Source organism: Pieris rapae, chromosome Z (assembly GCF_905147795.1).
Source record: "Pieris rapae chromosome Z, ilPieRapa1.1, whole genome shotgun sequence".
In the NCBI taxonomy this organism is placed as follows: Eukaryota; Metazoa; Arthropoda; class Insecta; order Lepidoptera; family Pieridae; genus Pieris; species Pieris rapae.
Genome location: NC_059534.1, coordinates 6,260,074 through 6,280,928, shown reverse-complemented (window position 1 = coordinate 6,280,928; position 20,855 = coordinate 6,260,074). Strand labels below are relative to the sequence as shown.

Below are 20,855 nucleotides of genomic sequence, written 5' to 3'. Positions count from 1 at the left end.
ATACTATCTTAATATTGCTCATTAAAAAAAATCAATTATGACTCATATTGCTATTAATTATTTAGAAGTATAATTTAATTTATATAAACCATAGTTGGTTTTATTTTAGAGATGGAGAGAATGAGCTTCATCATATTATTGCTACAACAAATAGTTAAATATAATAAAGCCATGTTACAGCAGCAGTATCTGTAACTGTCTGGGCAACCTAATTTCATCTCAGAATGGAATAAAAATGTAATATTTTAACTTACAGACTATGAGACAATAGGAAATGTATATCCCAGAATCACTTAAGACAATAATATCTAAGACTAATAAATATATACTATTTAGTATCAACCGTATGTCTGAATTAATAGGAGCATCTGATGCTTTCAGACCGACATAGTTCATCATAGACATAGACATCTCTGATGTTATAATATGAAGGTTTTGCCAGCAAAACAGCAAATAGTATAATTGTTTATTATATAGTTTTATCTAGTTTAAATAATGAATTGTTTCAAAAGCTGTTTTGGCAATATTCAGCTTCAAATTTCAATACATAATAGAAATCGGGTTGGATGATATATCATATAATTATTTGTAAATATAAACAATACATAAAACATTTTTAGATAAAAAAACAGCTACCATATTAACAGCTGACATTTGACAGCTGACATTTCGCATTGTTGAAGGCGCAAGATTCAATACCATTAATATATTTTGCTTTGCAATTTTATTTACTATTTATAAAATATTGTTTTAAATTATGTGATATAGTTAAATCAGAAAGCCATGAATAGTCAAATATACATTAATAATAACTGGCACCAGTAGATGACGCTATTTATATATGCTTTTTACAAAAAAATATAACAGAGGGCGCCTTAAGTTAAAGTTGAAGTTGTATCTTTCTTCTTTTATTTACCAATTTTTCTTTGCTTTGGAACAGATTTAACAATATGTTATTGATATGATAGAAAAGAATAATTTTAGCTCGTTACTAATCAAAGCCATAAAACACAACTCTGCTCATCTCTTCAAAAAAAACGGTTCAATCACCCCCACTCACTTTATATAAAAAATTAAACGGTTTTGACGTACGAGACATACTTAGATAAACTTTTGGAATGAATACTTTGTTAACGTCATGGAAGATCAGTGGTTCACTTCGTTAAGGCCCTATCCTTACAAACGAATTTTAGGTATTTGATGGGGTGAAGCAGAGGAAGCGGTGGACGGGTAGGCCCGCCCGCCCGAATTAAACAGCCACTGTTACAAATTTCAAACCATGAATATAATGCTACAATACATCATCTGTTATATAAAAAAACATCTGCTTGGTTCTGGGTTTGATTTTTTTAATTCTCTTTATTTTCATTACTTCTTAGGGGCATGCCTCTTTTATGTCGCGAGTCTACAAGCTCAGGTAGTATTTGATACATATAAAACTCTACCACCTTTCGTTTCATCGTTGTCATCCAATATTTTTCGTCTTTCTTTATTTCTATGCCCCTTATTGGTTCCTTCTCACTCCCACTTTTTTCATTAATAAGCTGGCCTTGAACTTGGAAAAACCAATTGCTGTTTTTATTTATTGCAGTTTGATTTGTTTTCTTAAAGTGTTTGTTAATTTGTATTTTGTTTGTTTTGATGGCTTCAACCATTCCAACTTTACCGAAACCTACTGGACTTCCACTATTCTACAAATAGTCCATAGGGTTTCTATAACAATATTTTTTTATGGTGGCGCGCCGGCCCGTGATAACAATTAGTTATGTAATTTAATGTATAATTATGTATATTAATTAATGTATAATGTTAACATTTTTTTTCTGAAACGGATTACTTAACTTGCGATAAAATATATCGTGTAAATGTGAAAATCATGTTCTATATAAATTTTCGTCTTAAAATGAACTCAATGTGTCAACGATTGGCTATCTTTGGATATTTTTTATATCTAGCGATATTATTTAAATCGGTGTATCGATCCATCAAAATGGATACATAAACTAAGTACTCAACTCCACTATATTTTTTTCTATTCACCCTACTTCAAGGAATGATGAGGAATAATGGAATAAAACAATGTATTTTTTTTAAGTTTGGCGACCGGATCGGTCCGTAAAATAGAAATACAACACAGTAACAATGTGTTTATTGTAATAACTTTTTTTACAGATAGGTGCAGTGATACAGTATATAATGCTAGCACCATAAAAATAAATTATAAGGTACTTGTATCCTTGGCTGTGTTGCTCCACTAAATAACAATGCATTCGTGTGGAAATACCAAACCCCGTGATTGGTCTGTTGGACACGCTGAAATGATAAATTATTTATTAGTAATTATAAATCTTCTTTGGGGTATGGGGTTGACTAACTACAGATTCAGAGATCATGTTCCTTACTAGACAAAATCTTAGTGCAGTTGAACTATTAAGATGTCTTTGGTTTTAAACCCGATTTTTCGTCAAATAACAGAGGACCGCCTTGCTTAACATATCTCAAACATGATTTTAATCAAAGCACCATACTTTATGTATCTTGGGGCAAAAAAAGTGATAAAAACCATCTTTAACTGAATAAAGTCTACCTTAAGTCTTCTATAGTGTGCGTAGGTAATAAAGTATTACCTACGCACACTATAGAAGATTGCTTAATCCTACTTTATTTAAAAGACGTGGCGAGAAAATAAATCTGAACGAATACATTCCTTACCCAGGCTTTTACAATTAAACCTTAATTGAACTTTATAACGTATAAATATTAATTTCTTTATACAGAATCTGGGAAAAGATACAACTATTTTAATTATTACACAAATCTACTTAGATTATTAAGGCTGTTATGCAGATACGCGAAAAACGTGAATAAAAAGCTCAAATACTATACTATACTCTAATCTCCAAACGAAAAAAGAATTTTATTATTAGACTCGAGTTTCGGTTCGCGCATGCTTTAAAAACTCTGCAAGCCTGAATAAATTAAGATTTTCATACCTCTCTCACACCTTTGCCCGTAGAAGCCAGTACCTTCACACTTGCAAGTAAAGCCGGGGTCCAGTACAGTTTGTATGCAGATCCCCCGAACGCAAGGCATCCGAGCACATACATTTGAATTCCTTTCTGAGATTATGGAAATAAAGGTGTCAAAAGTCATAAAACAGTACCAAAAATCGAATAATATTGTGCAACGAATGACATTTCAGATAATAGTACCTGGATGGCCGAGCTTTGCTCGGTATTTTTTTTTATAAATTGTGATTTTGGATATTATATATAAGTACGAATTACATACTAATAAAATGATGAAATATGAACAATATAGATTATATATGCTGGAATAGCTTTAGTGTTGTTGTGTCGTTAAAGCAATTTAAAAAAAATAGAATTATTATTCGCCGATAGATGTCAGGAAGATTCATTTTTCAGTTTAAATTGGGACTACTCAAACACCACCTTTTTGTTATTTTCTATCATTTATTCCTAGCTAGATCGATTTATCGCCCCCGAAACCCCCCGTATACTAAATTTCATGAAAATCGTTGGAGCCGATCCCGAGATATATACAAGAATTGCTCGTTTAAAGATATAACTCTATAAGTTTAAAAAAATACAATTGGTAAAAAATCTCCTTATTTCGCCAGTATAATCCTATAATTAATTATACGTATAAAAATATAATCGTTGCCTAATAAATACGAAAATAATTTTAATCGCCTTATCTTATTTATCCAATTATTTGATGATTTAAATCAAAATTCTGTTTAGCTTCCGATTGAAGAGAATTTATTCAACTAACTTCCATCAGCAACTGTTTATTATCAACGAACAACTTCGAGTTCTAAATGTTCAATCCGTTTCTATACAACAGCCAATCAATGTACCTCTTTGGTCCCTAACAACGATTTAAATGGGTCAATTTTGATGACTATTTAGGCTAAATGGGTCAAAATGCAACATCCGGCAATTTTCACCTAACCGCAGATGCAGTACAGTGCAACAAGTGATTACAATATCAGATGTAATTTAGCAATTATAGCAATAGCTGCCAAAGGCCGGTATCTATTTTGGTTATATATTATTGTGTAGAATTAATTACGTACGTAAATTTCTGATGTGTTTGCTGTGGCCTATAATAATACAGGTTGTGTGCAAATATCTATTTAACGGTATTATTTTAGGTATATACGTCGCTATATATTTTTACATTTTTTAAATATAAAGGATATAAAGTTACTGAGAGAGGAAATTTATGTTCGAAAATTGAACATAACTTTTCCCTAAATTTACTATTGTTTTATTCGTTGTTGTTTATTGCGTTAAGCCGAAAAAAACTAAGTGGTAAAGTGACTTTGCCTGAAATGCCATTTAATTGAGAACCTATAGAGTTGAATAATTATTAACAGATTATTATTGAACAGACTAGCCTTAGTTTTAATTATAGGGTAATTTGATTAGCAAATAAAAATAAGGTCGTGATTCAAACGTCGAACCTCTTTCTTCAGATCACACGCTGTTTTTTTTATCTTGTTACAGGCCATTAAACAATAAAATAACAATAAAAAAGTTAATCCCAAAACTTAATTATAACCATGGAAGGTCCAGTTATATGGCTGTTATATGGATCCTAAAAATTTACTTTTAGCAGTAGCTACAATATAATGTAATATTTAGGAACCATGTTTGCATTGTGAAGCTTTGGTATGTCCACCATTTGAAATATCGCAACATATGTTACAAGCAAGTAATTATATGAGATTCACATGTACTTAGGGCCCGATTAAGACTTAGGCTAATTAGGGTGCAGCCTAGGATCTAGAGGGGTGTGCGCTGAAATAGCTTCTTCGCCAGCATTATCCCCGGAATATATCAACTAGACTATCCAAATTACACGAAGAAGCGCCGGTACTAAAAATCTGTCAAACTCGAAAAAAATCTAAGTAAAGAGACCAAAATAGAACTAATAAATGCCAATGATTCACGAGAAACCTTTGCAGTAGAGTGCGCCCATTTGCCGCAGATTTTAAAATCTAACACCGAGGTTGAGCACTATATTTCTGACAGAACCCCCAAAGTTTGTTGCAGTTAAAAATGTACATAGAAAGTGACAAACAAATAAATTACAAACTATTAAACTTGAAAAAAATAAAGGGGCGCATCCTGATAAATAGCCTAGAGCGGTCACAACCCTCGATTAGTCTCTGTGTCCACTGCAATAAATCAGTCATGAATGAGTGAAATCAGTCTATATTTATGTATTTTCCATGAATTGCAGGATAGAAGAAATTGTATCTTTCGTTTCATTCGGCATTCGAATTAAGAATTTAATTATTAATAGCGTTACCTCGTAGTGCAGTCAGACAAACACGTCGGTTTTTGTAAATGTACTCAGTTTTGCAACCATAGCCACAAATACAGGATGATCCGTAAATTTTGCAGCCATTTTGAGATTGGCCCGGCTCACAAGCATGTGTCCCTAAAACAAAAATTTACGTACTACAATAGATTAAAATACATATATACTTTAAAATATACGCTTTATGATCGTATAAGATAAATACGATATTAAAGCGAGATAAGCTATTCATTTCCTATATATCAGCATTTTAAATTTCTCTTATTAATTTTAATTATTTTTTTATTGTCTCTTATTTCTTCAAAGGTTCTATTCCAACGCGGGCAACAATAAATTTAATTAAAAATGTAAAGCTATCGTTTCGCTTTAAACAGGTCATACCTATCCGAAAAGCCAGGGATTTTTATTTTTTAAACTGTTTTTAATCAATTTTAGTAATTAATACTTATTATTGATTTGGTATTAACCGTACACTTATACTGCTGCGACAGCTCCAACATAAAACGCTGTTTCGAGAAACAAAAAGCAATATAAATACAAGCAACACAGATCTGACTCTTTGTTTTTTTGATAGAATGATAGAATTGATTGTTAATTTAGATTAAAAATAACATAGTTTTATGTTACCCAAAATCGCGGACAGCTGGTAGAAATAACAGAACGCAATATGAAATGTGAACAAATTCATTGACATAAAAGCATATCGGTATTTTAGGGTCAGTGGGTCGCTATCGAATTGTGTTACCCTAATGAGTTATGAATAGACAATAGAGACAAAGTAATTCAGCGTAAAAAGACTGATTACTTATAACTTGAAGTTTTCATATAACCCGGCATTTATATATTGACTATGCATATAAAATTTATTGTGTCTGTTTTTTGGAATTCGCATAAATTCTTTTCTTGTTTCAGTTGGTTAAGGTCGAAAGAGTAAGTATCATTCTATAATGATAACAAAAATCATTATAGAATATAATTTTTCTATATTTTAGTTTTCATGAACTTTAATTAACTATAAATACTAGAACAGTAATACCACTAGGTGACTAACAATTAACTGTTTTAAAATTGCAAAGCAAATTCGCTGATTGCATTTTAGTATTGTTTGTACTTACATTGCAAGTAGGCGATTAGGAGCAGAAGAAATGCTAGCCTCAAATGCATTGTATGTGCTGTTCAAACGGCTGCTGAGCTTCCACTGATATGCTACTTCCTCTGGTAGAGTGAACGCCCCTTCGTATCACCGATATCTATAGTAAACTACGACCTCCACATTTATTGCTTGCTCTATGCGGATAATGTAACCCTCTTTTATGATTATTTCGGTTGGATTCTTTTTCATATTTTTTATTTCTATTGTGACCGCTTTTACCTTTATCAGTTTTTTTCCTACATTTCCTTGCATAGTAAACGTTCATAGGATAATGGCTGCCTCATCGCTATTAAGAAGAATAAAAGTGAAAGAACTGTGACTCAAATGTAGCAAAAATTATATTATTACTAAATTTGTATAAGAGTTGTTTTAATCATGGTCCGCCTCTCTCAACTCAGGGTGAGCAATCGAGTCCCGACAGTGCACCAATCGACGCACATAATACTCACTCATACCGTAAAGGAAAATATAGTTAAGAGCCTAACATCGACTGTATATAGGCCATACAAAATTGATCAAAGAAAATGGGTACATAAATCTGAGGTCATGACCGAGGTACTTCTTTGAAAAAATAAACATATTTTATTTATTCTTGTACAGTTGCGAGTACGTAAGTACAATATGTTGCGAGCAATATTTTATATAAAAACGGATAAAATTTAAATCTCACTATGTCTTGGTGTTAGGACATAAATATTAAAAGCCAAGTCAGATTTACTTTAGCTACTTAACAAAAATACAACATAGTTCAAATAAATCTAATTCAATAAAATAAAATAATGTATTGTCAGGGCTTTGGGCTGGACGAAAGTCAGTTACTAAAAATATAACCAATTGTGTTATAACTCTTTGTGTTGTTTAGGGTATGTTTCACAATGTATGAATAAAGTACCAAAAAATAATTTATTGTAGCTATGCAACACATAAATTATTCGGAAGATAAAAGTTCCGAAGAAATTTCGCGCTACCTGACAGTCGTGAAACGCAACAATACTTTTTATCCTACCAATAAGTAATAAATAGCTTATTTGGAACGTCTAAATCAAATGTACATCAACTAGCACTTGACACGCGAGATCACCTGCTTATCTTCTTATCCGCTACATTATTGACAAAGCGGTCGTGATCGCAATGTAGTAGTAGTATAAGAAGGGGCAGATGTGATACGTTACATGACGTTTCGCCATCGTTGCCTATTAAATCAGCTTTCTGCAATCATTGCAACCTCCTACGGCTGAGTCGATCGGGTCAGTCCAACGCGAAGTTAACCTTCCGCGAAGTCTACTGCCTTCCACCTTCGTTAGACGACAAGGCGTTCAATGGACTGATCACTACGCCAATATATAGTAGTGTTGAAGACAGACGCTGCTTAATACTAATGAGTTCTTGAAGTATCAAGACATTTGTACGAAACTCGGTCGACTAAACCCCAAGCGTTCTAACCCTAAATATTCTTATCCCAATGGCCCGTCCACCACATTAAGCTTGTCTTATTAGCATAAAACACATTAATTACGCATCGAGAAATAATTTGTTCCATAATAATGCAACATAAATATTTTTTTCTCTTATCTACTGCGTCCACTGACTCTTTTCCGAATAACTTTATCGGATAACGCATTGTAGTAATGAGATTGTTCTTTAAACTTTAGGGTCAATGTCCTCAAATACCTAGTAGAACAATAGCGAGGTTATACGATACAGGATGGTTCAACACCTGCACCATCACCAACCCAGCAGCAACTTGAAAACTATAATATGAAACTGCTATAGAGTTCCCAACTTTAATTTTTGTATTTTACAAATATTCAACATGCATAATATTGAAAATAATCCAATGTTAAAATAACATTAGACTAAAAATTTGGTTGTTAACAAAAAAAATATTATATCGGGTTGAATGACATGAGATAGGACCGTTTGCATTATTTTTGTTTTAGCAATTACAAAATAGGTAATAATATTGATACGTATTCATCATAAGCAGGGTGGGTACCTTAAAAAATAACAATGTTATGACCTTAGGACCTACCATGAAGTCTTATTGCGAGCCTATTGAAAACCTACAACAGATGCATTGCTTTCAATATATGACGTCAAACCCGTTCTAGTTGTCACGTGACCTTAGCGTTAATGAGATTTCGTTCGTTCAATTCGTATGAAAATTCGTACCTGACCTCGCGAATGAAGCAAAATTTGACTGTTTCGCGTACAAACTATGACATTATTCTCTCATAGCATTCTAAAAAACGTTTATTTTTGTTCAATTTTTTGTATCGAAATGTCCAAATGTTAAGAACATATAAAATTTAATATTTTAATTAAAAGTTAATTTTTTATTACATGCATTGTTGCTTGTCATGACATCACCTAGTAAATATATTAATATACAATTACAAACTAAAAATATATCTAATAACTAACCTTAAAATTTAATTATTAAAAAATATTATTAAAAGGAGTCCCTTTAGGCAAGGTTCCGAAGATACTAGCAGCGTTCCCCCTTTGAATAGCTAGACTAATTCTTTGTGTGAGGTAGCTGCCAGCTCTTCGTTCTCCTGTGATGTCGACAAACCTTTTTGATAATTCCCTAAAAAGCTTTAATGCGCTAGGACCCCACGGACCAAGGGTCTCGACACCGAATGGGACAAAATCATATTCAGAGCCTAGACCCCTGTATTTGCAGACTTTAGCTTTTTCAGCCGCATCACAAGCCGCACCAGCTCTCTCGTTAGTTCCATGAAGATTGGAAGGGGCCAGTGTGTCTGAACAGGTGGCATCCCATACCAAAACCCGACCCATCTTCCATGGAATCAAACTCATACCGTCCGGTCTCTTGCCATCGTCTCTAGCAATTCCAGTCGGCTCAAGTAGATTAGGCACGTTGACGGTGGCAAGGGACCGATGTATGATATCGTTGAGTGCGGCATGTCTCGAGAAGCGGCCAGCACTTTTTTGACATGATAGTCCGTGATGTCCTAGTTTGTCGACATCACTGCCACAGGGACAAGTATGAGGAGCGCAGACCGGTACCCCAAGCCGCAGACAGGTTGCGATTCGGAGCGTGTCAGGTTCAAGAAATGTTCCTGTATTTGACGAAGGGTAAGCGTGAAGCCAATAACCGGCCTCATGCGTACCCACGGCCAAAAGCCTAGCACGTGCTGAACCTGTACTACGGCTCAAAAGATTGTCATAAGTCATTTTACTGTCTATGTCATCCCAGCTCCTCTGTGAATTTAGAGAAAATGGAAAATTTTGACCTGGGCATGCAATTAAGAAAGCGTTTCTAGCTTCTTCCAAGCCAGCAATCTCAAAGTTTGAAGGGGATGCCCTTAAAATTTGACTTATGAGATTTGCTGAACTATGGACAGAAGATAGGAAGGCTGGTAAAGCGACACTGGAAATTTTGCGAATCCCCAAACCACCATAACGGATTGGTAATGATGCTTGGGTCCACGATTGCTCGTTCGTGCTTCTGATAATTGTATTAAATATAGCATAATGAATTACACAGATAACCATTCTCTAGGAATAAATATAGATAAAAACTAAAACATTAACACCCCATCTGGTTCTTCATTTTAAAATATATATGAATTGTATATAAATAGTATTAATTGTAATTCAAAGATAATAAATATTATCTTCTATCTCTTATCATCTATGAATTCTATATATTATTCTCCTCTGCTGTTGTTTCTAAAATCATAGGTATTTTTAAATTTATAATAAGTATGTAAAAATTAAGCCATTTAAAAATATTCTATGAACTGTTATTATTTAGTCAGGATGACGCTATCAAGAAAAAGATGTCTTTGGGCTGAGTTCAATTAGGTATAAACATGTATTCCAAAATTCTTTCGTCCAGTCTTGCGATTCCAACGATTAAGGTTATGGCACGAAAAAATACTATTGAATTAACAACCTAAACTAATTAGCATCTCAACTGGATTATTTTAAGAAAGCTCTTAATAAGCCCCTTGATGTGTACTAAGAGTAGTGTGCAACTGTGGATTTTATCGATGTATGCTATCACATTGTGCATCGATGTAAGATATCTAACTACTTGCCTGTAGAGAAAATTAATATAAAAGTCTGGCCCTGATGAAATGCTCCCATCAATTACCGAGAGCACTAGAGACGGATAACAAGCTTGCAGAAGCTAATATGTATACCATTTCATAAACTAATGATTCATATTAAATTTAAAACGCCCAAGTTTAATCGCGAGATTTGTCAGGCAAAGGGTAAATTCGTAATATTTTTTACTGTTGGCTTTAAGCAAATGGTAAAATATAAAAATTAAAACAACAATAGACAAAATAAGAATCTTTATTAAAAAATATCACAAGTGTAATCGCTAATAGCGGGTATGATATTTTTAAACCTTAATCAAATAACTTACATCAAGCTGACACAGGTTTATCAGGTTTTTGATTAATCTCATCAAAAGGACTGAGGTCTCTAACAAAAGATAATGAAAAATATTAATAAATAATATATGGTAGCGCGAATTACCATCGGATTTACACCAGAACTTAGTTTCTGACTCAGAGTCGTTCATTAAAAGTATTCGCTGCCATGGAAACGAATTAGTTAACTAAACATTTGATTTAAATCTTTTATGCACAGTTTTTGATGTAAAATCTAATTAAATCCTATAGATAATTAAATGAACCACTCTGAGTATTACTAAATACAAATGTATTTCCATACCTATATTTATATTGGATATTTATAAAAACTAACAAGTGAGCAAATGCGACTTACATCACGTTAAAAATCTACGACGCAAATCCTTATTTCGATTCAGCGAACACTATTTTCCAGGAATAAGCATCTAAAGGTTGCATCGAAGAAAACTTATTATATGATAAGTTGAGTTTAATAAGAAAACTTATGCAAGAAGTTAATAAGATTCACGGGATATAACTCAGTTACTAAAATACTAATAAAGTCCTATTACAACAAGTGAAATTAATCCGATCTATATTTAAATAGACTTTGAGAAAAAGTAAGGGTAAATAGTAAAGCATATTTAAAATCTTCAATATTAACCAACACTTAACTGTCGTGATGGAGTATGATGTAGATTTCAAAGTAATTTTCCATGCAACTTGGCAAATAATAGGAATACATGAAAAATCGGTTTAACATCGCCCTCTAAACCGTCGCATAATAAAACTATTAAACAACGTTTACCAACCTCTAATACTTTATGATTGAATAACTTTCTAGAACCCTCTTTCATATTCCAAACTCCATCGTAATCGTTACAAGATGTAGACATTTACCTCCCTTACGATTCAGACGAACGAAGCTATACGTAGTATTTTTTTAAAAAGGTATAAATCGACGTCAACTAAAATGTCAGTAACGTCGACGCTTATGCTTTTTTTGTTCTCCATATGATTAAAAAATAATGAGTACATTTCACAAGTAACTCATAATCGTCTACTCGAAGCATAAATTAATTCCTCGTTGCACGTTCAGGAGTATCATTACACCTTACTTAATCTCTATGAGTCATGGCGAGATGAATTGGTTATGGACTCAGAAAAGTTGCTAAGGAAAGCTGAGGTTTGTTCAGACACCGGCTATACCAACTTTTTTTTTTCTATATGCGTAATTCACACTTGCTCAAACAGTGTAGGAAAGCATCGTAAGGAATGTGCTATAAGCAAAACTATAATCGGTCGTAACTAAACGTTAATAATGTCATGTAAGATGTCCTCAGATATTTTTCTACGTTCAACCCAAATATAAATTATAATCATAAGAATCAAAATGTATCATGTCGAAAATAGTATATTCATTATTCTATCTGCGAAGTTGTGTAAATATTTACGAACGGTGCCTCCTTGCCCTCTTGAAGCCAATTATCTTGTGAGAAGTTGTTGTCTTTTCTCTCAATGATATGAAACGTGTAGGCGTGCCGACTCTTATCCGAACTATTGTGTGCGCTCTTGTGGACCACATTACCATGCAGTAATATGCAGGTGCCTGTCAATAATAATATGACAGTTATATTAAGAAACTTTTTACTTTTTAAAACAAAAATGCGTTTCTCGCTCTTAAAGAATCTTTTAGTAAAGTTGTGGAAAATATTTAATATTAAAATTGTTGTTCTAACCTTTTTAATGTGTGTGTGATTATAATCTGACTTTTGACCTTGATAATTACCTTTACTGACAGGTACTGGCGTAAAACTGGATTGTGGGTATATTGGAGCTGGTCGGTCATATTCCAGGGTCCCATCTTCTGTTATCGTCATTCTCCTATGTACACCTGATTTGTGAGATCCCGGAGAAATCCAAAGACAACCATTTTGGATTGTCGCATCTTGTAAAGCAATCCAAAATCCAATAGGTGCAACAGGATCAGTGTGTAGATATGTAATGTCCTGATGAGGCTTCACTACAAGGATATTTTTTAACTAAATCGATTGTTTGCCAACAGAGTTTTCGTAAAATTAAATAGCAAGGCCGTCCCAAAATACTATAAAGCAGAAACAGATTTATATCATATATATTTGGCAGATATAAAATAGGTATTAAATTTTTTTTAGCTTTGCTTTCCCGTATATTTAAATGAATCCATTTATCTAAATAACACAAAAAAATACGTGAACTAAAGGGTCTTGAACAAATAAATTATCACATAATGTTACCTTCTCCACCGATCCCGGGATTTTTGTAAATGTACATGCTCTGTACGACAGCTGGTTCTATGAAGCCTAGTTGTCGACAAACGGCCTTGACCCGATCGCTGTATGTGTAACATCTGAAGATTGGATGCAGGAGGTGTAGACCGTGCCCGACCTAGAACACAACACAAATATTTTATGAACTCGTCGCTTAGGAGTTTCTCGAAATATTAGTAAAAGCTCGAGCTGAAAGAATTGAATAACAGGGAAATACGATATGAAAACATTCATTAATGGGGCAGCGATGGTATGATAATTTTATAACATAAATAAGTTTCATATTTTATATTATATAAATAGAACCAATTGCTCACGACAAAAAATATGCACAGAATTATGTTCGCCTACTGGAAAGGTCCTATCTGGTAGTAAACATTTTGTAATACTTTTAAATATTAATCAATTTTACAATACAATTTGTAATAAGTACAAATGAACAGATCGAATTAAACTTAATAAAATATCATACGAGTACCTTATTGAGGGCAATGCTAGGGTCCACTTTCAGTTCACCGTTCTCATCCAGAGCGTTTGTTTCAAAGAAAAATCTTATTTTATCACTGCTCTCTAGAAAATATTTATCCTTTGATGCCTGAAAAAAATCCAAAATAATATTATTTTAATATTTTTATTATTAATATTCGTAATGTCCGAATGCTCCCGGATCATACGTGCATAAATGAAAAATAAAAATAATAAGTAAAACTTCTCTATTAATATATTAATATAGATAGAGATAATATTATTAAGATTTCATTATTTAAACTTTCCAAAACGTTACATATTTAACTGATAATGGAAGAAAGCTTGAAGCTTTTATAGATAATAAATCGTTTTACCGTATAAAATCGATCATTGTGAAAATGCAAAGTTGTTGACTACTATGGTTAAGCCACTCCGATAATGAATCGGCCAGTGGTTTCATATAGATCGATTTTGTAAATACATAGTGATTAAGTGCAATAATGTTAAATGTTCTGAAATATTGAAAATGTGATGTCTTCGCTTCAAAGACTTAGCATTATTTAATATTTTTATAAAATATTCAATTTCTATTACCGTTATAAATTCTAATAAGATTTTCCGCAAAGTACGCGCTACAAGCGTATTAGGAACACTTAAAAATACTTTTAATTATAGTGAGGTAACCTACGCAAAATATATCAAAAGCAAAATTTATAAATAGATTTTATCAATGGTTTCCTAATATAAGGAATATTTTTGAGATATTCATAGGAAAATTTTATTACCCATAAGAATCTTCAATTGAACAGACCAAGCAAATAGCTAAGCTTTAAGCTAAGCTTTAAACTTTCAACAACCATTATTGTTTAGGTATTAAAGGTCACTTATAAATTTTCAGTATTGATAAATCGTTTGAAACACAAACTCCTCTGAAGCACTCGTAGGAAGTACTTACGGGATTGAACGAACTTGCTGAAAACACCGTTCTATGGGCACCATCTTGGATTTGTTTTGTAAGTTCAATGCCAGCTGCAACCAGCTCGTCGCATTCCGCTGGTCGTAGAAAATCCTCCAACACGGCAAACCCATCTCGCTCCAACTGAAAATTTACGACAACTATTTAAACATTATTCCAGTTCTGTTCTATAATTCATACAGGAGGATAACAATTTCTATTGTTCACCAGTTATTGATCTTACCTGAATAGATAGGTATTTCATAAATGTATTAATGGGACCTCATCGATACCCAATATATTGTAATTTGTACATTCATCACAGAGGCGCTATATTTTCTTTATATCATTACTTTTTAATATCTCGGTAGAAAGATTTTGTGGCATTGAGAAGTACATTGAGTGAGAATATTAATATGCATAATTGCGGTCGAAAGTTATTTTACACCTGACTTTTTTTGTAAATTGTGTATAAAATAAATACTAGAAAGTTCGTGTAGGTTATATACGTATATGTGCTCTTGCTCAAGAAACAAGCAAATTAAATTCATACTACAACCAAAATCTGATTATGATTACCTAATTATACTAAAATAAAATTGTTTAATTTTAATTGCTGCTCTTAGGTTAGGTTAGGTAGAAATAATAGACGATCCCTTGGGTAGAATGCCTGGCGAACCCCGAGGGCCCATCTTAAGGGCGTGTGATGGGCTGAGGTGGTTTTAGTGGGTAGGGTCTCGCTACCCCTCTGAATAGCAGAGGGTTTTGAGTGTAGATCCAGCCCCACAGTCCCCGCGTCAAGTTCGATTCTTGATGCGGGCCTGCATAAGTGCATTTCCACCTCATAATAAAAAAAAATAAAAAAAAGAACAAGAACGATAAAAACTCGTTTTTATTATTTTTTCTAGGATACGTGACATCGCAACAAGCACACCGTGTCATCATTATCGATTTGTTTTTTTTAGAAACGGTTTAGTTATCTTAGAGATAACTGTTAGAAACAAATTTAAAATATATTAGCTTTAAATGTCTACAATATTTTTTAAAACAGATAATGATCGGCTGTGACAAATACACTTAGGCCCAGGTTTGCATTGCCCGCTGTCAACACTCCCTCGTTCGGTGTAGGAAAGAAAGGCCAACATAGCAGGCGGCTTTGTTGCCCTTTCTTTTAAGGTTTAGGTAACCAACCTTCTAGCCTTCCAGTCTATTCAAATAATTAAATTATCACAAAGCACATACTACAATCAGAGACATTTAAGCTCCATTTTATTTTTTTTCGTTTTATACGAAAACTATGAGCTATATGGAACGAAATTAGATCTTAAATTGTATTTATAAACAATTATTGGTATTCTTAACAAATTCATACATCTGTTGACTGGACTACTACTATTCATTTACAAAAACTTTAAAGTATCACATTACTGGTCTATTTCATTAATTACCTATAGCAAGTATCCAGTTGCGTTCTAAATCGAATTATTGTTTTGCTAGGTATCTTACCAGTCGCTTCTGTATAAACAAAATTCATCACCTCTGAAATCCAAATGTAGTGAAAGCGGAACACTGTTTGTAATATACAAAACATGATTTTATACTTTTCTCGCGGGACGACCCCACCTAGAGTTTATTATTAATATTGCTATTTTTGAACTTCTAATTTATTTATATACAAATCACAACGCAGTGATTATAAAATAATCCTGTTAAAAACTCTGTTATATTATTCATAAGAGTCGTCGCACAGATGAAATTTCGAGCCACCTTGGTATGCAATTACATACATAATTGCAGAATTGTTATGTCTTTTAATGACTATAAAAAAACGGACGAATTAAGTTGTTTTTTTTATAGAACAGGCAGGAGGCTCACCTGATGTAAGTAAGTGATACCGCCACCCATGAACACTCTCGATGCTAGAGGGCTCGCGAGTGCGTTGCCGGCCTTTTAAGAATTGGTAATGTGTATACTATTATGTTAGAAATACCTTAACCTTCACGTACTTTTTACTTTTTTTAAATCAAAACCAAAAACACGTTTATTTTTCTTTGTTTTCATTACATGCAAGCTAGAAGTCATTTGAATTTAAAGTCAAGAACTCGCTTATAAGGGGACAGGGACGCTTTTATTGAAGAAGGATATTTTCTGGAGACATTAAGGATATTTATTATTTGATCATAGAATATTTTCATATTACATTACTAGAAAAATCCACGATTTAATCGTTTATTTATAACCAGTTAAAACAGTGTCACAATAACAGCTTGTTTTTGCAGAAGTTGCCTTTGGACTATGCTTTAATACGGTAACAGAGAAATAAAATCCCGCAGGACTTAGCAACTAACAAATTGTATTTCACTTGGGATTTGGCTCACCACTCAGCTATGCAAATGACAATCGATTCTTTTATTCGTTTAAAAACGTCACAGTTCTAGTCGTCGTCGTCATTAAATTTATCAAACGTGAAGGGATTAACTTTAATTGTTACAGGGAATTTACTTCATTAATATATTGCTTTCCTCTAAATAATGAATACTTATGTCCAGTAAGTGCAGTTATTACCTGTTTCCAGCTATACGTTCCATTAACTAGGAAGATACGGAATGTAGTTTGACTTTAATGACATTCTTATCAAAGTCATAAAAATAGACAATGATACTTTTTTAAATTGTATCGCATTCTTCTAGGCAAACGCAAGACTGCGTAGAGTCATAATATACTGACCTCAATTATGGAGGGCTTTAAACTTGGAAATTATTGTATTGTTATAATTCATTCCGGTTACAAATTTTAAATAGAATTATTTTACGGTTATTTTAACTACGTCCGTTTAGTTCGTACGTTATTGATTGAATGTAGTGCAATGTATATTTTATTTTAATACCTCGAATATTACAATCTTTACTGCTTGTCTCATGACGAGAGAATAGAGATCGATTGAAAGATGTACGATGTATATTATAGTGCTTTATTTTAATACAATGAGTATTACAAAAAAGTATAACATAGCTAAAATGATATGAATCATTTATTTATTTATCCTTTATCGCCTTATACAAAAACACATATACCAAAAATAATGAAAAAACAGTTACAAAAGATATAAGGCAAAGGACGGCCTTATCGCTTACAAGCGATTTCTTCCAGGCAAACCTAATGAGAGACAACAATAAAGAAACACCAACAGAGGGTAGAGTACAAAAAATGTAAAACAATTAACAAAAAAAAAACAAAAAAACTTAAAACAAACGTTAACCTATTAAGTGCGTGAGAAGATCCAGACGTCCATAAGGTTCTGGGGAGTAATTTGACTAAAAGTTATCAGCAAACATTTCTGCTATCATTGATGGCTCAACAACAAGTTCATCTGCCTCATTTTTAAAAACATTTAGTAATGTATAGTTCTATTATCGGAGGTCCAAAGTCATTACTAGATAAGCGTAACAGTTACTATCCTGGTAACGACGTTTATAAACATTCCATATTTATTTTCATTATATGTCTTCATATTTAACGATTACCTTATGGCAAAACTTTTGCTTATCTCTGTCACATTCACATTGAACGTGATGATATTTATGGCTAAGTTTTTAAGGATTAAGTTTCAAGATAGGAAAGTCTTTACAAAGTTCAAAGCAATTTTGCGCGGCAGATCTAGGGTGCCCTACTTAGACTACAGCTCCTTGTCTTGGACCGATACACACTCGGCGATGTGGTAAAGAGAATGGTAAATTACGAAATCGACAAAGACGGCTCCACTAATGGTAAGTAAACAAACTATGGGTTCTGTGATCGTCTTCAAAGAGTCTACTAGAATAGAATACGCATAATGAATACTTGGAACAAACGCAGGCTGCTATTTCCGCGAACTAGACTATTTAAAGTTAGTCATTCTTTTGTTGGGAAACGGGATACTTCTTTCATATTTAATAAATGCCAGAGGCTTTTTTATCTCTGCTATCTCTGCTAACAAATTTAAGCAATGCATAAAAGAAAAGCTGTGAAAATAAGTGTCGTTTGCCATTTTGTATGATGATTTGCCATTATGAAAGAGTACCGGGTGAGAGTTTTTTACGCCGGCCTTTTCTCTCTGTCTTCTTTGCTGACGAGTAGCGATGTGTACCGATTCAAATTTAATCACGTGGAATAAGTGATAGCTGTATCTTATTTTACATAATAAACATATTTTATTGTAAATTCAATGTTAGTAAGTAATGTGTAAATGCCTTATAACATGTTTAATAAGGATATACACCTGATAGTGTTTATGCCACTGTTACGATGATCCAAGTATTTAAATCTTAGTGCCTTTAAAGTAATTATGAAAATATTTGCTCTGTTCAAAACGTTTTTAGAATGCAAAGCACTGTATATTAATATAAAAGCTTTATAAAATACCATTTTTGAAAATCTAGTCACAAAAACCATTAAAACTAAGTATAGTTATGGAGACCTATTATCCATAGCAGTAGAAATCGCCTACGGATTTGGCGAGGCAGCCAGTTTTTGCAACCTGAAGTTTTGGCAGGCCATTCAAATGATGACCCGGCCTGCCCTTGGAAAAATTATTAAAATGTTAGACATATATGTAATTTAAAAAATTTTCAAAAAATAAATGTAAAAAATCTAAAATTGTGAGTCAGACATATGTGTGCCCATGGGCGGCGGTGTCACTAATCATTTGGTGAGCCACTATAAAGAGCCAAACAGGCGTTTGGCTCTTATTTCATAAAAAACAAATGATACAAATAATGTTTATGATCATGGATAATATGTTTTGACATAATATTAATGAGCAAAATGTATAAACCTTGTCCGTCATCTACGACTGTATTTTCTTAAATTTTACGTCAGCAAAATGATATAGCAACAAAGAAATTCACTTTATAGAAATGTAATCTAACAACGTGCCTTCTAAGATTTCATGAATACTTTAGACGCGTAATGCAAAAATGACGCGTTGTCCCAAACTTAGAAACTCGGATATCTATATATTATATTTAGATTGTGAATGGGGGTTAAATCTTTTATTATGATGTATGGAATAAATTGAGTACTTATAGATTTATAATAAATTAATTTACTTGTCAAGAGCAGATGCCGACTTGAATATTATTATTAATGAATATATTTGTTTCAAATTCTGGATACTTCTTTAATGTACATTTGCAAACGCGTTACAGATAAAGACGTGTTCAATCAGTACTCGTTTCGTATTGTAGATAAACGTATCGCATTTTAATAGGTAATCGATTAATATTGTTAGGTGAAGCTGCGTAGTTAACATTTTTATTTAAACATATAGGTAATAAAATAGAGGTAATTTATTAATATTTCGCAAAGAACTAACCTAAAAAAAACACTGCCATTTGCAACAAAGTCCTTACCTGATTACGAATTGTCTCGTGCATTTTAGAATTATCCAGACTAATGTGGAGATCACAGGTTCAGCTACTCACAAAGCGTGCGGATATCAAACTGAAGCGCGATGGAATGAATACTAGTGAGACCACATTCCTAAACATCGATAACACTTATGACGCTTACAAAGCTGTGTTCTTACGTGAATTTAAATGAGCAACGGGTTTTAGAATAGCCATGTATACCACGCATCGACTTATATTCGTGTTATGACGATATGCGCCCGCGCATCATGCTCAATGACGCAGCACACAGCGTGGTTTCGTTTTGGTATTAATTGGTAACATATCGATTACTTGCCACGAGCGAATTTAAATCTTAAACCGTGGGAGAAAACGTCACAATTTCATTGCAAAATTAAATTCTCAAATAAGGAACTGAGTAATCTCTACCAAAGAATAAATTGATAACACATGTTTAAGTTTATTTTCTTTCGCCTTGTGTTATCCTTAACTGCTCACATTGTAGAAAACTTGAAAATTTTATTTATTTAATTATTTATATAGTGATACTAGCTTCCCCGCGTAATTCGTTTCGCCTTAATGTTTTTTTTTAAGAACTAAAACAGAACTATTAGCCACATATCAACATATGGAACATTTTTCTATTGTTCTCTATGAAACCTGTTTGCTAGATTTTTCATTAAAAAAATTGTCTATCTATAAAATCCTTAGTGTACATGGAATAAATAAATAAATCGAAATCCATTTGGTCAGTAACTTTTGCGCTTAGCATATTTTGCGATTTACATTTGTGACAGTCTACCGTGCGTTGGAGTCACGTCTGAGCTAAATTAAAAA

The 20,855-nt window shown here is 32.9% G+C and overlaps 1 protein-coding gene across 1 annotated transcript; it reads right to left on the bottom strand.

The window, feature by feature from the left end:
• Positions 1-10,821: 10,821 nt before the first annotated feature.
• On the bottom strand, positions 10,822-20,259 carry LOC110999609 (phytanoyl-CoA dioxygenase domain-containing protein 1). The gene is made up of 6 exons (XM_022268749.2): positions 20,022-20,259; positions 14,632-14,775; positions 13,687-13,803; positions 13,176-13,326; positions 12,689-12,922; positions 10,822-12,508 (listed from the first exon to the last, which is right to left on the bottom strand). The coding sequence occupies exons 1-6, from the start codon at positions 20,043-20,045 to the stop codon at positions 12,321-12,323; spliced, it is 858 nt and encodes a 285-aa protein (XP_022124441.1). The 5' UTR covers positions 20,046-20,259; the 3' UTR covers positions 10,822-12,320.
• Positions 20,260-20,855: the final 596 nt, after the last annotated feature.

Coding starts and splice junctions, on each gene's coding strand:
- LOC110999609 (XM_022268749.2), bottom strand. CDS start 20,045: ATGCACGAGACAATTCGTAATCAG. Junction 13,804..14,631: donor CAGCAAGTTCGTTCAATCCC/GTAAGTACTTCC, acceptor GATTTTTTTCAG/GCATCAAAGGATAAATATTT. Junction 12,509..12,688: donor GCCAGTACCTGTCAGTAAAG/GTAATTATCAAG, acceptor TATTATTGACAG/GCACCTGCATATTACTGCAT.